The sequence below is a fragment of the Squalius cephalus genome (assembly GCF_949319135.1).
Source record: "Squalius cephalus genome assembly, chromosome: 5".
Lineage (NCBI taxonomy): Eukaryota > Metazoa > Chordata > Actinopteri > Cypriniformes > Leuciscidae > Squalius > Squalius cephalus.
Window position 1 is genome coordinate 37,127,084 of NC_137126.1, and position 22,976 is coordinate 37,150,059.

Here is a 22,976-nt window from a genome sequence, read left to right on the forward strand (position 1 = left end):
TGTTACTTCCGAACTACAACATGCCAGTAAAGGCGATTTGAGAGAAGGTGTTTTGAAAATCCTAAAGAATATCTTAGGACCCAATATCGATTGGTCGAAAATTACCAATTGTGTACAGAAGAAGGGTGAAACTATTTGTGAGTACACAGAACGATTCTGTCAGTCAGCTGCAGCGTACAGTGGAATAGCAGACACTCCAGAGAAGGTGTTAGGTGATAATGGCCCTTTGGTTCGCACATGGTTTCATTGTCTTTTGCCAGAACACAGAAAGGCGTTGCCTTACTTAAACATCACATGGTGTGCGAGAACCCTGCAAGACAACTTGGACAGTTTAGTTACTTGGGAAAGAGACTCTGATGTCAAGGCAAGAGTAAAAATTGCAGCAGCATCCTTTAAGGGCAACACAGAGAATGAACAGAAACGCAAACGTCCTAAGAGAGAGGGCAGCTGTAATTACTGTGGTAAACCTGGCCATTGGATGAATGAGTGTAGGAAAAGCAAAAAGAATTTTAAAGGAGTTAACAAGGTTACTCAGCTTCTGCTCAGCCTGCTTGCTATTCTGAAGCAGCCCCTTCCCTCTTCGTTAAACTCGTGGGGCAACTTGATACGGTGTTAACCATTTAGGCTGTGAGTGCTTAATTTCCCCAGTAACTCACAACAAAGATGAAAGACTTATTTTTGTTTAATAGAACAAAAGGAAAGTGACTGTCTCAGCCTTTCTTTGGGAGACATTAAGTAAGACTCACAGCCTTAAATGTTATACCACAGAATATTCCAGTCAGACACCTCTGTTATGATGCCTATTAGGACTGATGTTTCACTGGAGAATGGAAATGTGCCAATTTTCTCACACACTGTACAGTTGTTTCCCCCTTCTACAGGGACAGGATAGGAGACACGGACAAGTGAGGTGCCCTGGGAAGAACTGAACGCAACAGGCGTTCGGGGGTGAACCCAGGGTGAAGACACTACCTCATGCGCCTTTCCCCATTTAGTCCATCCTTACCTCACTGGTCCATAGGTGTCGAATCAATTAAGATTAGGAAAAGAAAAAAACACTATACGATCACAATGTTTACTGTAATATAGTTATATGTAAAAACTATATGGTCACCTGAAGTTTTACTTTGATAAGAGTTAGACGTAAAACCACTATACGATCAAGTGACTTATGGAAGAATGAAGTCTATGCATGAATACTGCTGGTCTGCCGTTTCTTTGTTTTCTTGTGTTACAGGTATGTGTTGATGACTATGCAAGCGGAAACCTGATGTAAAGCATCACCTCAGATTTCCATGAACAAGCCTCATGAGGGACGAGTCATCAGAGCGACTCTACGTGGGAAATGGACTCTACAGGAAACAGACTTCACAGCAATTCAGACGCCATGGACTTTCAAGACTTCCACTCTTATGCTACATGGTTTTCTGTTTGGTGTCAACAGTTATGGTTTTGAGAAGAACTATGACGCTCATGTAAATCAAGGACACAACACAGAATAAGTTATACGTGCCTGTAACTTACACAAGTTACAAGAATGAACTTGCTATGTGCATGTAACTTACACAAGTTACAAAAATTAACTTTTGAGTGTCTAAATTTATATTTTGTGAGTTTTTAAGAACTCTCAAAGGGGGAAATGTTGGATTACAATTTTATTAAATGTTTAATTTAGTTTGCAACAGTAAAAGTTGAGTATATTGAAGTTAGCATTTTAAGGTTAGGTTAGGATAATGGTATCAACAGTTCCTGCCAGTCCTGTTTTCTCTATTGTATTTTAAATGAGTTTTTAATGGCTCTAGCCAGTAGCTCCAAGACGCACCTTTTGGTCTTTAATGGCTCTGGGATGGCTCGAGGATGGATCTCTTCTGCTTATAAGATCCATCTCAAGTCTCCTGGTTTTTGCTTCGATGAAGGAATAATAAGTTCCCAACAACAGGATCAAACTGGTAAAGCAAGAATGACAAAACGAGGATAACAAGAGGGCGGGGCAAGGTAACGAGACAACACAAGCACGTGGCCCAAACAAAAGGCCATGTGCTTGCACACAAAACATGGGTCTGTCATGATCCTGCCTCAAGACTAGAGAAAATCAAGGATAAGGCAGAATCATGACACTAATGGCTTTGAGATTGTCAGAGAGTGTTTGCTTTGAGCATTATTTACCTGTGCTCTTATCCAGGGCCCCACCATGGTGTCTATTTGATTCTGAAATCACCATGGCAATGGACTCCTCCTTCCTTGTTCTAAATCTCTCTTGGTTTATTCCTCTCGCTTAACCTCCAGTTTAGTCTATAACTTCATGTCATTGTGGACACAAGTAATCCAGGAATAATGCCATCCAATAAGAATCTTTTTTTCATGACTCTTGTAGTCTTTGGGATGGTACTGAGTGGGTATGTATTTACTCTTTATCACTATTTGTTGGTTTGACTTTCTATTTGGTTTGTGAATTGATGTGATAATACCTCAGTATTAATGCAAACTCTTAATTAAGTGTCTAGAAGCACTTGAGTAATTTTTCAGAAGTTGAGAAATACTCAATGCACAATATTAAATTGCATTTCTTTGAATCTGTTGCAGACTGAAATATTCAAGGGTAGTAATGGCTTATCTTAGAGTAAAATTGGGATATGAAGTGTTTAACTTCAGTATCCGTAAGAAAAAAATCGATCTATTCAGGCTAAGACTAGCATGTCTAATCTGAACGAAATGTCTTATCTGCAAGTATTTAAAGAAATCCTTTTTGGGGCTATTATGCTTTACATGTAACTCAACAAATTACATAAAAACACCCTTATGGAATAAGTCATATATCCTGTAGATTATGCCCACATCAGTCCAGCTACCAAACTGAAAAAAACCATACTAGTACGGTGAAAATTTGTGTTACCAGTCATTACTGAGCATGTTCATACACCATTATGCTGACATCTCACAAAAATCGGCTTATTGAAATAACCTGTTGGCCTGGTTTACATGCAAACCAATGAAGCCGACAACGTAGGTAAATGGCATTTGCAAGCCTTTATCAATAGGCTAGATCAGGCTATTCATGGCAGTTCCTGTCACGTTGGGTGCAATAGGGAAAACATTTGCATTTCACTCCTCCCAAAGTGCATGACTGCAGAAAAAAAAAAGAAAAAAGTTTGTATTGAATACTGATGGAGCAACAAACTTTGTGTGAAAATAAATCATAAAAGTGGTTAAATTTGTTGAAAAATCTTATAAATGTACAGGTGCTGGTCATAAAATTAGAATATCATCAAAAAGTTGATTTATTTCAAGAATTCAACTTAACAGGTGAAACTAATATATTATATAGACTCATTACATGCAAAGTGAGATATTTCAAGCCTTTATTTGTTATAATTTTGATGATTATGGCTTACAGCTTACGAAACCCACGAAATCAAAATCCCAGAAAATTAGAATATTACATGAAATCACACAGTAATTACACAGTGATACCATGGTCATTGAACCAGGTTTTGGTTATTTTGGCAGTGTGGGCCGGTGCAAATCCTGCTGGAAAATGAAGGAAGCATCTCCATAAAGCTATTATGCTTTACATGTAAGTTAATACTTGTTCAAAACAGTCACATAATTTTTAAAAAAAAGTAAAGATTATGAAAGCATTGATGGAGATCCCATAATAATTTAATATAGATTCACAGAAGTAACAACAAATATTGTATTATTTTAATATCAGATTTTTAAATATGATTATTTCATTATAAATAGGCTATGGGTATTATCTCTAAGGTGGACACCCAACTTAATATATGTTATTACCATCTGAGTCTAACCATGCCATGTCAACTAATGGAAAAGTCAGCCAGAATGTGCATGTAAAACGCATTGTGGATAGGGTAGGCAAGCTCTGATTGTACTTGAGAGACCTTCTGAATGTTCTGATCTGTGACCAAGGTTTGACAACTAATAATGAGTGGGTTTTCTTTTACCTGTTAGGGATATATATATTTTTTTTTTTTTGGTCTAACAATATTGTTATAGTGTATCTGTCGTGACACAGGCTGCCAGTCCAAAAGACAGCAAACAACAGGGAAGTAATTTGTCCTTTAGCTTTACAAAAACAACAAAGGTGAATGGAATAGGTTAGAAAACAAACAAGTATGACATACACAAATGGAAATGTTTATTCTTGCTGACGGGTGTGACCCTCTTAACTTGCTTAGCTAGTTCAACCTGTACAGACAGTTCTTTGTCAGTTTTATTCCAAATGACACACAAATAGGGTCGATACTCACAAGCTACTTATTTGGTGTCAATCTGTAAAAAAAAGTTCTATTAAATTTTAGGGCAACCAGTTTGCTCCAATTTTTTAAGTAGATTCAACTTGCCCGGGCTAACAGTGTAAACTGAAGCCTAATTGTGCTCATATTTGCTTAATAAATAAATGTATTAATGGCCAGTATGTATCATGTAGATCTTTGGGCCTTTCCAAATAGCCACGGTCTTGGCCACTTGAGAGCGTGTGTGCGCGACAGGAAGTAAGTGTGCAAGACTGTCCTGAAAAATCTTGTGAGTTCTCTCTAATTGCTAGTTCAGGTTTTGGCTGAAAGCTACAGTTTGTCCGGTCAGAACAATGATGTCTCACTCAGGTTATAATCCAAACCGTTGTCTTTATTAAATGTGCATAGATGTGTGGTTCTGGGAATAAAAAAGACAAATATAAATATGGATATGGATATAAACATATATAAAAACACAACACAATATTAATCAAGCTCATTTGGTAAAACACTGATGAATAACGGTAAATACAATCTCTATGATGATATACTTGAATAAATGGGAATGGATGCGTGTGCACGTGAATATGGCTGCTGCTGCACTTGCGGTCAAACCAAGATGTAAACAACTTTGAGCGCATGCGCGCTACCTGAGATGCAACCGTGCATGTGATTATAAGGACTAAATATGACCAATACTGACAGCGAATGACATAAATAAATATGGAATGGCAGTAATATCACAGCGGCAGAATATAATTATATAAACAACATTAAAGGCCCTCTGAAGTGCCTTGGAAATGCGTAGCTTTGTATGATGTCACCTGCTTTTTCTTCTTCATATTATTAAGTTGGCTTGGAAAAGCCAACTTACTGATATTGTACTTAAATTTATTATTATTAAGTTGGCTTGGAAAAGCCAACTTACTGATATTGTACTTAAACTTATTATTAGTGGTGCTTTTTGAAAGCATCACTATTGTTATTGCTCATACTTATTAATGGTGCTTGCTGAAAGCAAGGCATCATTAGTGTTCTCTTGCATACTTATTATTAATGGTGCTTGCTGAAAGCAAGGCATCATTAGTGTTCTCTTGCATACTTATTATTAGTGGTGCTTTTTTGAAAGCATCACTATTGTTATTGCTCATACTTATTATTATTAATGGTGCTTGCTGAAAGCAAGGCATCATTAGTGTTCTCTTGCATACTTATTATTAATGGTGCTTGCTGAAAGCAAGGCATCATTAGTGTTCTCTTGCATACTTATTATTATTATTATTATTAATGGTGCTTGCTGAAAGCAAGGCATCATTAGTGTTCTCTTGCATACTTATTATTAGTGGTGCTTGCTGAAAGCAAGGCATCACTATTGTTATTGCTCATACTTATTAATGGTGCTTGCTGAAAGCAAGACATCATTAGTGTTCTCTTGCATACTTATTATTATTATTAATGGTGCTTGCTGAAAGCAAGGCATCATTAGTGTTCTCTTGCATACTTATTATTATTAGTGGTGCTTGCTGAAAGCAAGGCATCACTATTGTTATTGCTCATACTTATTATTATTAATGGTGCTTGCTGAAAGCAAGGCATCATTAGTGTTCTCTTGCATACTTATTATTATTAGTGGTGCTTTTTTGAAAGCATCACTATTGTTATTGCTCATACTTATTATTCTTATTATTCTTATTATTAATGGTGCTTGCTGAAAGCAAGGCATCATTAGTGTTCTCTTGCATACTTATTATTCTTCTTCTTAATATTATTATTATTATTCTGGACAAAGTTTGGCGCGTAATGCGCCCCGCACCGTTTGTCACAGACTCCTGAGTGAGGTGTCAAATCGACCGGCTCATTGAGGAGAGGTGTGCAATGACTTTTCTAAGCGATCGGGTGTACGATGTTCGCACAGCGGACGAAAGAGCGGCCAAAAAAGTCCCATTGACTTTACATTGGGAGTTCTAAAAATATTTGAATCCCAACTGCCGTTTTCACACACACAGACTCCAAAGGGCCTGACAGCCCTGCGTCTCTCCCTCTCTCTCTCCCTCAGAGGATTTATATTATCAAGCAGCCAATAAGTAATGGCCTAAAATCTTCATAGCCACACCCTAGCAACCAGTTTCAGCACCCTAGCAACCACTAAGAGCTCCCTAGCAACCACCCTAAACCAAAAAAAAAATTTTTTTACATTTTTTTGTATTTTTTAACGCAATATTACACTCGTGGCCTTGCGATATTGCTCCATGCTTGTGCCTATTCGGCCATAGGCACGAGGCCGCAGGCCGAGTGCCGTACTCAAGGCACTCGTTATTAAAGATTTTAATAACTCTATAAAAACTCCATAGTAACCATCTTTGACAACTACCAACCACCTAGTAACACCATAGCAACTAAAAAAATACCTTAGCAACCATCCTGAACACCCTAGCAATGTCTAGAAATGCTCTAGTAACCACCAAAAACACCGTAGCAACCACACAGAACACCCTAGCAACTGTCTAGCAACCCCCCAGAACACCTAGCAACTGCCTAGCAACCACCCAGAACACCCTAGCAACTGCCTAGCAACGCCCTAGCATCCACCCAAAATACCATAGCAACTGCCTAGCAACACCATAGCAACCACCCAGAACACCCTAGCAACCACCAAGAATACCCTAGCAACGCCCTAGCAACCACCCAGAATACCCTAGCAACCGCCTAGCAACACCATAGCAACCACCCAGAATACCCTAGCAACCACCTAGCAACACCATAGCAACCACCCAGAATACCCTAGCAACTGCCTAGCAACTCCCTAGCAACCACCCAGAATACCCTAGCAACCGCCTAGCAACGCCCTAGCAACCAACCAGAATACCCTAGCAACCACCTAACAACACCATAGAAACCACCCAGAACACCATAGCAACCACCCAGAATACACTAGCAACCGCCTAGCAACCACCCAGAATACCCTAGCAACCGCCTAGCAACACCATAGCAACCACCCAGAACACCCTAGCAACTGCCTAGCAACCACCCAGAATACCCTAGCAACCGCCTAGCAACACCATAGCAACCACCCAGAATACCCTAGCAACCGCCTAGCAACACCATAGCAACCACCCAGAATACCCTAGCAACACCATAGCAACCACCCAGAACAGCCTAGCAACCACCTAGCAACGCCCTAGCAACCACCAAGAATACCCTAGCAACCGCCTAGCAACCACCCAGAATACCCTAGCAACCGCCTAGCAACACCATAGCAACCACCAAGAATACCCTAGCAACCGCCTAGCAACCACCCAGTATACCCTAGCAACCGCCTAGCAACACCATAGCAACCACCCAGAACACCCTAGCAACTGCCTAGCAACACCATAGCAACCACCCAGAATACCCTAGCAACGCCCTAGCAACCGTTTAGAGCCACATATAAACCATATTGCAACATATAGAAGCTATATTTCAGCTCCACAACATCGTACAGACGTGGTTGTTGGCTCGCATGCAATCATGTACAACACCCTAGCAACCGAATGGAGAGTTTTGCCACTGCAAGCACCATTTCACATTTTCTTCAGGAAATGTACATTCTAGTTATTCTTCTTCTTCTTATTATTATTTTTATTCTGGACAAAAGTTTGGCGCGTAATGCGCCCCGCACCGTTTGTCACAGACCCCTGAGTGAGGTGTCAAATCGACCGGCTCATTGAGGAGAGGTGTGCTATGACTTTTCTAAGCGATCGGGTGTACGATGTTCGCACAGCGGACGAAAAAGCGGCCAAAAAAGTCCCCATTGACTTTACATTGGGAGTTCTAAAAACATTTGAATCCCAACTGCCGTTTTCACACACACACAGACTCCAAAGGGCCTGACACCCCTGCGTCTCTCCCTCTCTCTCTCCCTCAGAGGATTTATATTATCAAGCAGCCAATAAGTAATGGCCTAAAATCTTCATAGCCACACCCTAGCAACCAGTTTCAGCACCCTAGCAACCACTAAGAGCTCCCTAGCAACCACCCTATACCAAAAAAAAAAAGTTTTTTTATTTTTTTTATTTTTTAAAGCAATATTACACTCGTGGCCTTGCAAAATCACTCCATGCTTGTGTCTATTTGGCCATAGGCACGAGGCCGCAGGCCGAGTGCCGTACTGAACCACCCAGAACACCCTCGGCCGAGTGCCATACTGAAGGCACTCGCAACCACCCAGAACACCCTAGCAACTGCTTTTTTTCAAAAAATTAAAGCAATATTACACTCGTGGCCTTGCGAAATTGCTCCATGCTTGTGCCTATTCGGCCATAGGCACGAGGCCGCAGGCCGAGTGCCGTACATAAGGCACTCGCAACCACCCACAACACCCTAGCAACTGCCTAGCAACCACCCAGAAAACCTAGCAACTGCCTGGCAACCACCCAGAACACTCTAGCAACTGCCTAGCAACGCCCTAGCATCCACCCAGAATACCATAGCAACTGCCTAGCAACACCATAGCAACCACCCAGAACACCCTAGCAACCACCTAGCAACGCCCTAGCAACCACCAAGAATACCCTAGCAACTGCTTAGCAACCACCAAGAATACCCTAGCAACTGCCTAGCAACCACCCAGAACACCCTAGCAACTGCCTAGCAACGCCCTAGCATCCACCCAGAATACCCTAGCAACACCATAGCAACCAACCAGAACACCCTAGCAACTGCCTAGCAACCATCCAGAACACCCTAGCAACTGCCTAGCAACACCCTAGCAACCACCCAGAATACCATAGCAACCGCCTAGCAACACCATAGCAACCACCCAGAACACCCTAGCAACTGCCTAACAACGCCCTAGCAACCACCAAGCATACCCTAGCAACCGCCTAGCAACCACCCAGAATACCCTAGCAACACCATAGCAACCAACCAGAACACCCTAGCAACTGCCTAGCAACGCCCTAGCATCCACCCAGAATACCCTAGCAACACCATAGCAACCAACCAGAACACCCTAGCAACTGCCTAGCAACACCCTAGCAACCACCCAGAATACCATAGCAACCGCCTAGCAACACCATAGCAACCACCCAGAACACCCTAGCAACTGCCTAACAACGCCCTAGCAACCACCAAGCATACCCTAGCAACCGCCTAGCAACCACCCAGAATACCCTAGCAACCACCTAGCAACACCATAGCAACCACCCAAAATACCCTAGCAACTACCTAGCAACGCCCTAGCAACCACCCAGAATACCCTAGCAACCACCCTGAACCCTCTAGCAACCGCCTAGCAACCACCCAGAACACCCTAGCAACCGCCTAGCAACACCATAGCAACCACGCAGAATACCCAAGCAACCACCCAAAATATCCTACCAACACCTAGCAACACCATAGCAACCATCCAGGACACCCTAGCAACTGCCTAGCAATGCCCTAGAAACCACCCAGAATACCCTAGCAACTGCCTAGCAACACCATAGCAACCACCCAGAATACCCTAGCAACCGCCTAGCAACCACCCAGAACACCCTAGCAACTGCCTAGCAACGCCCTAGCAACCACCCAGAATACCCTAGCAACCACCTAGCAATACCATAGCAACCACCCAGAACACCCTAGCAACAGCCTAGCAACACCCTAGCAACCACCCAGAATACCATAGCAACCGCCTAGCAACACCATAGCAACCACCCAGAACAACCTAGCAACTGCCTAGCAACGCCCTAGCAACCACCAAGAATACCCTAGCAACCGCCTAGCAACCACCCAGAATACCCTAGCAACCACCTAGCAACACCATAGCAACCACCCAGAATACCCTAGCAACTACCTAGCAACGCCCTAGCAACCACCCAGAATACCCTAGCAACCGCCTAGCAACACCATAGCAACCACCCAGAACACCCTAGCAACTGCCTAGCAACGCCCTAGCAACCACCCAAAATACACTAGCAACTGCCTAGCAACCACACAGAATACCCTAGCAACCGCCTAGTAAAACCCTAGCAACCATGCTGAATTTTGCCACTGCAAGCACCACTTCACATTTTCTTCAGGAAATGTACATTCTAGTTAGTGGTGCTTGCTGAAAGCAAGGCATCACTATTGTTATTGCTCATACTTATTATTAGTGGTGCTTGCTGAAAGCAAGGCATCACTATTGTTATTGCTCATACTTATTATTATTAATGGTGCTTGCTGAAAGCAAGGCATCATTAGTGTTCTCTTGCATACTTATTAATGGTGCTTGCTGAAAGCAAGGCATCATTAGTGTTCTCTTGCATACTTATTATTAGTGGTGCTTGCTGAAAGCAAGGCATCACTATTGTTATTGCTCATACTTATTATTCTTATTATTATTATTAGTGGTGCTTGCTGAAAGCAAGGCATCACTATTGTTATTGCTCATACTTATTCTTCTTCTTCTTCTTCTTATTGTTCTGGACAAAAGTTTGGCGCGTAACTCGCCCCGCACCGTTTGTCTCAGACCCATGAATGAGGTGTCAAATCGACCGGCTCATTGAGGAGAGGTGTGCTATGACTTTTATAAGCGATCGGGGGTGCGGTGTTCACCCCAGGGGCGAAAAAGCGCCCAAAAAAGTCCCATTGACTTAACATTGCGACGAACTTTGACCACACGTAGCTCTGAGCGAGGATTTCGCAGAAACGTGTGATTTGCCACATTTGAAGAGGCTGACAGGCTCTGTAAGAACATACCTCACAACGGGGTAAAAGTTGCACCCCTGGGGGGCAGGAGATGCCCAAAGTTGCCCCATTGACTTACTATGGGGAAGGAACGTCCCGTGAAACACACATGCTTTTCCTACTATGGTAAATTGCATAGGGACTTTGTATTGAACGTAGCTCTGGATCACAGTGTCATAGAGACAAGGAGGAGGGCTCATTTTACTCAGACGACCAATCAGTCTCTCAGGATCATTGTGAAGCTATCAAGCCACGCCCTAGCAACCATTTAGAGCCCCTTAGCAACAAGTTCCATAGACTTCCATTGAAAGAGTTCAAAGAGATATCTCCAGACTGAATTGTCATAGAAACATGGGGGTGGTCTCATTTGACTCGGGGCAGCAAACAGCCAATCATGAATCACCTCAATACTTCCAAGCCCCTCCCTAGCAACCATTGTCGAGCACCTTAGCAACCAAAATCCAAAGAGGGATATCTTCCATTCTGAATGTCACAGAGGCATGGGAGTTGGTTTATATCATTCATACTGACAAGAAGCCTTTGGAGTTTCATCATTGGTAGCTGCCAAGTAACTCCATAGCAACCAAACAGAGTACCCTAGCAACCAAAATCCAAAGAGGCATATCTTCCATTCTGAATGTTACAGAGACATGGGAGTTGGTTTATATCATTCATACTGACAAGAAGTCTTTGGAGTTTCATGATTGGCAGCTGACAAGCCACTCCCTAGCAAACAAACAGAGTACCCTAGCAACCAAAATCCAAAGAGGGATATCTTCCATTCTGAATGTCGCAGAGGCATGGGAGTTGGTTTATATCATTCATACTGACAAGCAGCCTTTGGAGTTTCATGATTGGCAGCTGACAAGCCACTCCCTAGCAACCAAACAGAGTACCCTAGCAACCAAAATCCAAAGAGGGATATCTTCCATTCTGAATGTCACAGAGGCATGGGAGTTGGTTTATATCATTCATACTGACAAGAAGCCTTTGGAATTTCATCATTGGCAGCTGCCAAGTAACTCCATAGCAACCAAACAGAGTACCCTAGCAACCAAAATCCAAAGAGGGATATCTTCCATTCTGAATGTCGCAGAGGCATGGGAGTTGGTTTATATTATTCATAGTAAATGGTAAATGGTAAATGGACTGCATTTATATAGCGCTTTCATAGACCTATGGCCACCAAAGCGCTTTACATTAGCCTCACATTCACCCATTCACTCACTCATTCATACACCGACGGCGGTGTAAGCCATGCAAGGCGCCATCCAGCTCGTCGGGAGCAGCTGGGGTTAGGTGTCTTGCTCATGGACACCTCGACACTTGGTCAGATGGAACCGGGGATTGAACCACCAACCTTTCGGTTTGTAGACAACCTACATGAACCACTGAGCCACTGCCGCCCCATAGTGACAAGAAGCCTTTGGAGTTTCATGATTGGCAGCTGACAAGCTACTCCCTAGCAACCAAACAAAGTACCCTAGCAACCGTTTAGCAAAACGTATATCTCTGCATCAGAACATCGTATAGAGATGGGAGTTGGTTTATATCATTCATACTGACAAGAAGCCTTTGCAGTTTCATCATTAGCAGCTGCCAAGCAACTCCATAGCAACCAAACAGAGTACCCTAGCAACCATTTTACAAGACCTACATCTCTGCATCAGAATATTGTATAGAGATGGGGGTTGGCTCATTAGTTTCAGTTGTAAAACAGTGTGTAAATATCACCATGGTAACTGTGTATTCACATCCTAGCAACCATTTAGAGCCACCTAGCAACCATATTGCAACATATAGAAGCCATATTTCAGCTCCACAACATCGTACAGACATGGTTGTTGGCTCGTATGCAATCATGTACAACACCCTAGCACCTTACCGAGTGGCGAGTTTTGCCACTGCAAGCACCACTTCACATTTTCTTCAGGAAATGTACATTCTAGTTATTATTATTATTATTCTGGACAAAGTTTGGCGCGAAACTCGCCCCGCACCGTTTGTCACAGACCCCTGAGTGAAGTTTCAAATCGACCGGCTCATTGAGGAGAGGTGTGCTATGACTTTTCTAAGCGATCGGGTGTACGATGTTCGCACAGCGGACGAAAAAGCAGCCAAAAAAGTCCCCATTGACTTTACATTGGGCATTCTAAAAATATTTGAATCCCAACTGCCGTTTTCACACACACAGACTCAAAAGGGCCTGACACCCCTGCGTCTCTCCCTCTCTCTCTCCCTCAGAGGATTTATATTATCAAGCAGCCAATAAGTAATGGCCTAAAATCTTCATAGCCACACCCTAGCAACCAGTTTCAGCACCCTAGCAACCACTAAGAGCTCCCTAGCAACCACCCTAAACCAAAATTTTTTTTTTTTTACATTTTTTTGTATTTTTTAAAGCAATATTACACTCGTGGCCTTGCGATATCACTCCATGTTTGTGCCTATTCGGCCATAGGCACGAGGCCGCAGGCCGAGTGCCGTACATAAGGCACTCGCAACCACCCTGAACACCCTAGCAACTGCCTAGCAACCACCCAGAACACCTAGCAACTGCCTAGCAACCACCCAGAACACCTAGCAACTGCCTAGCAACCACCCAGAACACTCTAGCAACTGCCTAGCAACGCCCTTGCATCCACCCAGAATACCATAGCAACCACCAAGAATACCCTAGCAACTGCCTAGCAACCACCAAGAATACCCTAGCAACTGCCTAGCAACTGCCTAGCAACCACCAAGAATACCCTAGCAACTGCCTAGCAACCACCCAAAACACCTTAGCAACTGCCTAGCAACACCATAGCAACCACCCAGAACACCCTAGCAACCACCTGGCAACAGCATCTTGCTAAAAACATCCTAACAACATGCTAATCATGCTAGCATCATGCTAACATCATGCTAATCAAGCTAGCATCATGCTAGCAACATGCTAATCATGTTAGCATTATGCTAGCAACATGCTAATCAAGCTAACATCATGCTAGCAACATGCTAATCTAGCTAGCATCATGCTAACATCATGCTAATCAAGCTAGAATCATGCTAGCAACATGCTAATCAAGCTAGCATCATGCTAGCAACATGCTAATCTAGCTAGCATCATGCTAACATCATGCTAATCAAGCTAGCATCATGCTAGCAACATGCTAATCAAGCTAGCATCATGCTAGCAACATGCTAACCATGCTAGCATTATGCTAGCAACATGCTAATCAAGCTAGCACCATGCTAACATCATGCTAATCAAGCTAGCAACATGCTAATCATGCTAGCATTATGCTAGCAACATGCTAATCAAGCTAACATCATGCAAGCAAAATGCTAATCAAGCTAGCATCATGCTAATCAAGCTAGCATCATGCTAGCAACATGCTAATCATGTTAGCATCTAGCTAAAAACATGCTAGCAAAATGCTAATCATGCTAGCATCTTGTTAAAAGCCTGCTAGCAACATGCTAATCATGCTAGCATCATGCTACCAACATGCTAATCAGGTTAACATCATGCTAATCAAGCTAGCATAATGCTAGGAACATGCTAATCATGTTAGCATCTAGCTAAAAACATGCTAGCAAAATACTAATCATGTTAGCATCTTGTTAAAAGCATGCTAGCAACATGCTAAACATGCTAGCATCATGCTACCAAGATGCTAATCATGTTAACAACATGTTAATCATGCTAGCATCATTCTAACAACATGTTAATCTTAGTAAATCATGCTGGAATGTGGTAAATCATAGTAAATCATCTTAGAAACATGGTAAATCGTGGTAAATGATGCTAAAATGTGGTGTATCATGGTATCACAACATGTCAATTGTGTTAGCATCTGCCCAGTGGCGAGTTTTGCCACTGCAAGCACCACTTCACATTTTCTTCAGGAAATGTACATTCTAGTTAAGTTGGCTTGAGAGAGCCAACTTACTGAAATCCTATTTAAACTTATTATTATTAAGTTGGCTTGAGAGAGCCAACATATTGAAATCCTATTTAAACTTATTATTATTATTATTATTATTAATATTATTAAGTTGGCTTGAGAGAGCCAACTTACTGAAATCCTATTTAAACTTATTATTAAGTTGGCTTGAGAGAGCCAACTTACTGATATTGTACTTAAACTTATTATTATTATTATTCTTCTGTTAAAAACTGTTGACTCAAACTCGTCCTAGAGCTTTAACACTACATACTCCAAACTCGGCTCAGACACTCAAACTGATCTGAAGTTAGTTGCTATATCTTTTTAGACTGATCGGACTTACGGTTTTCCTAAAAATGCCGATCAAAACTCGGAAAAACTCCCATTGACTTACATTGGGGAGTTCTAAAAAATTCAAATTTACATTCAAACTCACCAACCGACGAAAATTCAAATCTAAACACCTTGAAGACTAAACCAAACTGCCGTTCTATATACTATATTAGCCAATGAGACTAATTTAAACTAATAAACTCTAAACTCATACACTTATAAACTAATTAACTTATAAACTCATGAATTCATAGACTTATTAACTCTTTAACTCATAAATTAATAAACTCTGAACTCTTAAACTCTTAAACTCATTTAAACTTATAAACTCTAAACTCATTAAAACTTATAAACTCTAAACTCATTTAAAACTTATAAACTCTAAACTCAAAAACTCTAACACTTATAAACTCATCAATTTATACACTTATAAACTCTAAACTCATAAGCTCTGAGTGTGTGTGTGTGTGTGTGTGTGTGTGTGTGTGAACACACACACACACGCACACTAAACTCATTTAAACTTAAACTCTAAACTCAAACTTGTAAACTCAAAACTCGTAAACTACTTTAAACTTCAAACCACTTTAAACTTCTTAAGTTTAAAGCTTCAAGCTCCCAAGCAACTCCATAGCAACCAAACTTGAGTACCCTAGCAACCGTTTTGCAAGACCTATATCTCAGTATCAGAACATCGTATAGAGATGAGGTTTGGCTCTTTTGACTCATGCTAGCAAACAGCACTTCCAACATGCTACACATGCTAGCAGTGAATAGCTACATGCTAATATCATTTAGTTAAGTGCTAAATCATACCAAGATCATGCTAAGGACTCTATAAAAACTCCATAGTAACCATCTGTGACAACTACCAACCACCTAGCAACACCATAGCAACCGCCCAGAACACCCTAGCAACTGCCTAGCAACCGCCCAGAATACCTTAGCAACCGCCTAGCAACATCATAGCAACCACCCAGAACACCCTAGCAACCGCCTAGCAACACCATAGCAACCACCCAGAACACCCTAGCAACCGCCTAGCAACCACCCAGAATACCCTAGCAACCGCCTAGAAACACCATAGCAACCCCCCAGAACACCCTAGCAACCGCCTAGCAACCACCCAGAATACCTTAGCAACAGCATAGCAACCACTCAGAACACCCTAGCAACTGCCTAGCAACCACCCAGAATACCTTAGCAACCGCCTAGCAACACCATAGCAACCACCCAGAACACCCTAGCAACCGCCTAGCAACCACCCAAAACACCCTAGCAACCACTTAGCAACCACCCAGAATACCCTAGCAACCGTCTATCAACAGCATAGCAACCACCCAGAACACCCTAGCAACCGCCTAGCAACCACCCAGAATACCCTAGCAACCGCCTAGCAACACCCTAGCAACCACCCAGAACACCCTAGCAACCGCCTAGCAACACCATAGCAACCACTAAAACACCCTAGCAACCGCCTAGCAACCACCCAGAACACCCTAGCAACCACCCAAAATACCATAGCAACCGCCTAGCAACCACCCAGAACACCCTAGCAACCGCCTAGCAACCGCCTAGCAACCACCCAGAATACCCTAGCAACCGCCTAGCAACACCATAGCAACCACCCAGAACACCCTAGCAACCGCCTAGCAACATCCTAGCAACCACCCAAAATACCTTAGCAACCGCCTATCAACACCATAGCAACCACCCAGAACACCCTAGCAACCACCTAGCAACCACCCAAAATACCTTAGCAACCACCCAGAACACCCTAGCAACCGCCTAGCAACCACCCAAAATACCCTAGCAACCGCTTAGCAACACCCTAGCAACCACCCAGAACACCCTAGCAACCGCCTAGCAACACCCTAGCAACCACCCAAAATACCCTAGCAACCGCTTAGCAACACCCTAGCAACCACCCAGAACACCCTAGAAACCGCCTAGCAACCACCCAAAATACCTTAGCATCTGCCTAGCAACACCATAGCAACCACCCAGAACACCCTAGCAACCACCTAGCAACCACCCAAAATACCTTAGCAACCATCTAGCAACACAATAGCAACCACCCAGAACACCCTAGCAACCGCCGAGAACACCTTAGCAACCCACTAGAAAACCCCCAACAACTTTTTAACTTTAAACTACCTAATTTAAACTTTAAACTACTTTAAACTTCAAACTAATTTAAACTTTAAACTAATTTAAACTTCAAACTAATTTAAACTTTAAGCTAATTTAAACTTTAAACTACTTTAAACTTCAAACTAATTTAAACTTTAAACTACTTTAAACTTTAAACTACTTTAAACTTCAAACTAATTTAAACTTTAAACTACTTTAAACTTTAAACTAATTTAAACTCCAAACTATTTTAAACTTCTTTAAACTTTTTGGTCCGGCTTTCTCAGGCCAACTTAAAGTTTGTCTCGACGAACTTTTTAATCTAGTTAAGTTGGCTTGAGAGAGCCAACTTACTGATATTGTACTTAAACTTATTATTATTATTATTCTTCTGTTAAAAACTGTTGACTCAAACTCGTCCTAGAGCTTTAACACTACATACTCCAAACTCGGCTCAGACACTCAAACTGATCTGAAGTTAGTTGCTATATCTTTTTAGACTGATCGGACTTACGGTTTTCCTAAAAATGCCGATCAAAACTCGGAAAAACTCCCATTGACTTACATTGGGGAGTTCTAAAAAATTCAAATTTACATTCAAACTCACCAACCGACGAAAATTCAAATCTAAACACCTTGAAGACTAAACCAAACTGCCGTTCTATATACTATATTAGCCAATGAGACTAATTTAAACTAATAAACTCTAAACTCATACACTTATAAACTAATTAACTTATAAACTCATGAATTCATAGACTTATTAACTCTTTAACTCATAAATTAATAAACTCTGAACTCTTAAACTCTTAAACTCATTTAAACTTATAAACTCTAAACTCATTAAAACTTATAAACTCTAAACTCATTTAAAACTTATAAACTCTAAACTCAAAAACTCTAACACTTATAAACTCATCAATTTATACACTTATAAACTCTAAACTCATAAGCTCTGAGTGTGTGTGTGTGTGTGTGTGTGTGTGTGTGTGAACACACACACACACGCACACTAAACTCATTTAAACTTAAACTCTAAACTCAAACTTGTAAACTCAAAACTCGTAAACTACTTTAAACTTCAAACCACTTTAAACTTCTTAAGTTTAAAGCTTCAAGCTCCCAAGCAACTCCATAGCAACCAAACTTGAGTACCCTAGCAACCGTTTTGCAAGACCTATATCTCAGTATCAGAACATCGTATAGAGATGAGGTTTGGCTCTTTTGACTCATGCTAGCAAACAGCACTTCCAACATGCTACACATGCTAGCAGTGAATAGCTACATGCTAATATCATTTAGTTAAGTGCTAAATCATACCAAGATCATGCTAAGGACTCTATAAAAACTCCATAGTAACCATCTGTGACAACTACCAACCACCTAGCAACACCATAGCAACCGCCCAGAACACCCTAGCAACTGCCTAGCAACCGCCCAGAATACCTTAGCAACCGCCTAGCAACATCATAGCAACCACCCAGAACACCCTAGCAACCGCCTAGCAACACCATAGCAACCACCCAGAACACCCTAGCAACCGCCTAGCAACCACCCAGAATACCCTAGCAACCGCCTAGAAACACCATAGCAACCCCCCAGAACACCCTAGCAACCGCCTAGCAACCACCCAGAATACCTTAGCAACAGCATAGCAACCACTCAGAACACCCTAGCAACTGCCTAGCAACCACCCAGAATACCTTAGCAACCGCCTAGCAACACCATAGCAACCACCCAGAACACCCTAGCAACCGCCTAGCAACCACCCAAAACACCCTAGCAACCACTTAGCAACCACCCAGAATACCCTAGCAACCGTCTATCAACAGCATAGCAACCACCCAGAACACCCTAGCAACCGCCTAGCAACCACCCAGAATACCCTAGCAACCGCCTAGCAACACCCTAGCAACCACCCAGAACACCCTAGCAACCGCCTAGCAACACCATAGCAACCACTAAAACACCCTAGCAACCGCCTAGCAACCACCCAGAACACCCTAGCAACCACCCAAAATACCATAGCAACCGCCTAGCAACCACCCAGAACACCCTAGCAACCGCCTAGCAACCGCCTAGCAACCACCCAGAATACCCTAGCAACCGCCTAGCAACACCATAGCAACCACCCAGAACACCCTAGCAACCGCCTAGCAACATCCTAGCAACCACCCAAAATACCTTAGCAACCGCCTATCAACACCATAGCAACCACCCAGAACACCCTAGCAACCACCTAGCAACCACCCAAAATACCTTAGCAACCACCCAGAACACCCTAGCAACCGCCTAGCAACCACCCAAAATACCCTAGCAACCGCTTAGCAACACCCTAGCAACCACCCAGAACACCCTAGCAACCGCCTAGCAACACCCTAGCAACCACCCAAAATACCCTAGCAACCGCTTAGCAACACCCTAGCAACCACCCAGAACACCCTAGAAACCGCCTAGCAACCACCCAAAATACCTTAGCATCTGCCTAGCAACACCATAGCAACCACCCAGAACACCCTAGCAACCACCTAGCAACCACCCAAAATACCTTAGCAACCATCTAGCAACACAATAGCAACCACCCAGAACACCCTAGCAACCGCCGAGAACACCTTAGCAACCCACTAGAAAACCCCCAACAACTTTTTAACTTTAAACTACCTAATTTAAACTTTAAACTACTTTAAACTTCAAACTAATTTAAACTTTAAACTAATTTAAACTTCAAACTAATTTAAACTTTAAGCTAATTTAAACTTTAAACTACTTTAAACTTCAAACTAATTTAAACTTTAAACTACTTTAAACTTTAAACTACTTTAAACTTCAAACTAATTTAAACTTTAAACTACTTTAAACTTTAAACTAATTTAAACTCCAAACTATTTTAAACTTCTTTAAACTTTTTGGTCCGGCTTTCTCAGGCCAACTTAAAGTTTGTCTCGACGAACTTTTTAATCTAGTTATTATTATTATTCTTCTGAGACTAAAAAAACTAAATTGGATCTCCTCCTAGAGCTTTAACTCTACATACTCCAAATTCGGCTCGGACACTCAAACTGATCTGACTCGAGTTGCTATATCTTTTCAGACTGATCGGACTTACGGTTTTCCTAAAAATGACGATCAAAACTCGAAAAAACTCATTCAAAAATTCCCATTGACTTTCATTGGGAGTTCTAAAAAATTCAAACCGACGAAAATTCAAATCAAAACACCTTGAAGACTAAACCAAACTGCCGTTCTATATACTATATGAGCCATTGAGACTCATTTAAACTAATAAACTCTAAACTCATACACTTATAAACTAATTAACTTATAAATTCATGAATTCATAGACTTATGAACTCTTAAACTCATAAATTAATAAACTCTGAACTCTTAAACTCATTTAAACTTATAAACTCTAAACTCATTAAAACTTATAAACTCTAAACTCATTTAAAACTTATAAACTCTAAACTCAAAAACTCTTACACTTATAAACTCATCAATTTATACACTTATAAACTCTAAACTCATAAACTCTGAGTGTGTGTGTGTGTGTGTGTGTGTGTTCACACACACACACACACACACACACACACACACACACTCTAAACTCATTTAAACTTAAACTCTAAACTCATTTAAACTTGTAAACTTGTAAACTCAAAACTCGTAAACTACTTTAAACTTCAAACCACTTTAAACTTCTTAAGTTTAAAGCTTCCAGCTCCCAAGCAACTCCATAGCAACCAAACGTGAGTACCCTAGCAACCGTTTTGCAAGACCTATATCTCTGTATCAGAACATCGTATAGAGATGAGGTTAGGCTCTTTTGACTCATGCAAGCAAACAGCACTTCCAACATGCTACACATGCTAGCAGTGAATAGCTACATGCTAATAGCGATTAGTTAAGTGCTATATCATGCCAAGATCATGCTAAGAACTCTATAAAGACTCCATAGTAACCATCTGTGACAACTACCAACCACCTAGTAACACCATAGCAACCACCCAGAACACCCTAGCAACCACCTAGCAACACCCTAGCAACCACCCAGAATACCCTAGCAACGCCATAGCAACCACCAAAACACCCTAGCAACCACCTAGCAACATCATAGCAACCACCCAGAACACCCTAGCAACCGCCTAGCAACACCATAGCAACCACCAAAACACCCTAGCAACCGCCTAGCAACAGCATAGCAACCACCCAGAACAACCTAGCAACCGCCTAGCAACACCATAGCAACCACCAAAACACCCTAGCAACCGCCTAGCAACAGCATAGCAACCACCCAGAACAACCTAGCAACCGCCTAGCAACATCCTAGCAACCACCAAAACACCCTGGCAACATCCTAGCAACCACCCAGAATACCCTAGCAACCGCCTAGCAACACCATAGCAACCACCAAAACACCCTAACAACCGCCTAGCAACATCATAGCAACCACCCAGAACACCCTAGCAACCGCCTAGCAACACCATAGCAACCATCAAAACACCCTAGCAACCGCCTAGCAACATCATAGCAACCACCCAGAACACCCTAGCAACCGCCTAGCAACCATCCAAAACACCCAAGCAACCGCCTAGCAACCACCCAGAATACCCTAGCAACAACATAGAAACCACCCAGAACACCCTAGCAACCGCCTAGCAACACCATAGCAACCACCCAGAACACCCTAGCAACCGCCTAGCAACCACCCAAAACTCATAAACTCTGAGTGTGTGTGTCTGAGTGAGTGTGTTTGTGTGTGTGTGTGTGTTAGTGAGCGTGTCTGTGTGTGTGTGTGTGTGTGTGTGTGTGTGAGAAAGTGTGTGTATGTGTGAGAGTTAGTGAGCGTGTGTGTTTGTCCGTGTGTGTTAGTGAGCGTGTCTGCGTGTGTGTGTGCGTGTGTGTGAGAGAGAGTTAGTGAGCATGTCTGTGTGTGAAATTTAAACTAACAAACTCATCTATCTATCTACTTCAAACTAATTTAGACTTCAAACTACTTTAAACTTTAAACTACTTTAAACTTCAAACTACTTTAAACTTTAAACTAATTTAAACTTCAAACTACTTTAAACTTCAAACTACTTTAAACTTCAAACTACTTTAAACTACTTTAAACTTTAAACTAATTTAAACTTTAAACTACTTTATACTTCAAACTAATTTAAACTTTAAACTAATTTAAACTTCAAACTAATTTAAACTTTAAACTACTTTAAACTTCAAACTTCTTCAAACTTTCTGGTCCGGCTTTCTCAAGCCAACTTAAAGTTTGTCTCGACGAACTTTTTAATCTAGTTATTATTCTTCTGTAAAAAAACTGTTGACTCAAACTCCTCCTAGAGCTTTAACTCTACATACTCCAAACTCGGCTCAGACACTCAAACTGATCTGAAGTTAGTTGCTATATCTTTTCAGACTGATCTGACTTACGGTTTTCCTAAAAATGACGATCAAAACTCGGAAAAACTCCCATTGACTTGCATTGGGGAGTTCTAAAAAATTCAAATCCAGATTCAAACTCACCAACCGACGAAAATTCAAATCTAAACACCTTGAAGACTAAACCAAACTGCCGTTCTATACTATATTAGCCAATGAGACTGATTTAAACTAATGAACTCTAAACTCATAC

The 22,976-nt window shown here is 41.7% G+C and overlaps 1 protein-coding gene across 3 annotated transcripts in view; it reads left to right on the forward strand.

Annotated features, from left to right (window-relative positions):
* The first annotated feature begins 2,043 nt into the window (after positions 1-2,043).
* The window catches only part of LOC307158524 (globoside alpha-1,3-N-acetylgalactosaminyltransferase 1-like), a 107,606-nt gene continuing 86,673 nt past the window's right edge, over positions 2,044-22,976 (forward strand). For 2 of the 3 annotated variants that reach the window (XM_079871138.1, XM_079871139.1), the window contains exon 1: positions 2,299-2,396. In XM_079871138.1, coding sequence (XP_079727264.1) covers positions 2,335-2,396 — 62 coding nt within the window. In that variant the 5' untranslated portion in view covers positions 2,299-2,334. Of the gene's footprint in view, positions 2,397-22,976 lie in introns of all 3 variants that reach the window. The other variant, XM_079871137.1, reaches the window with a different exon arrangement.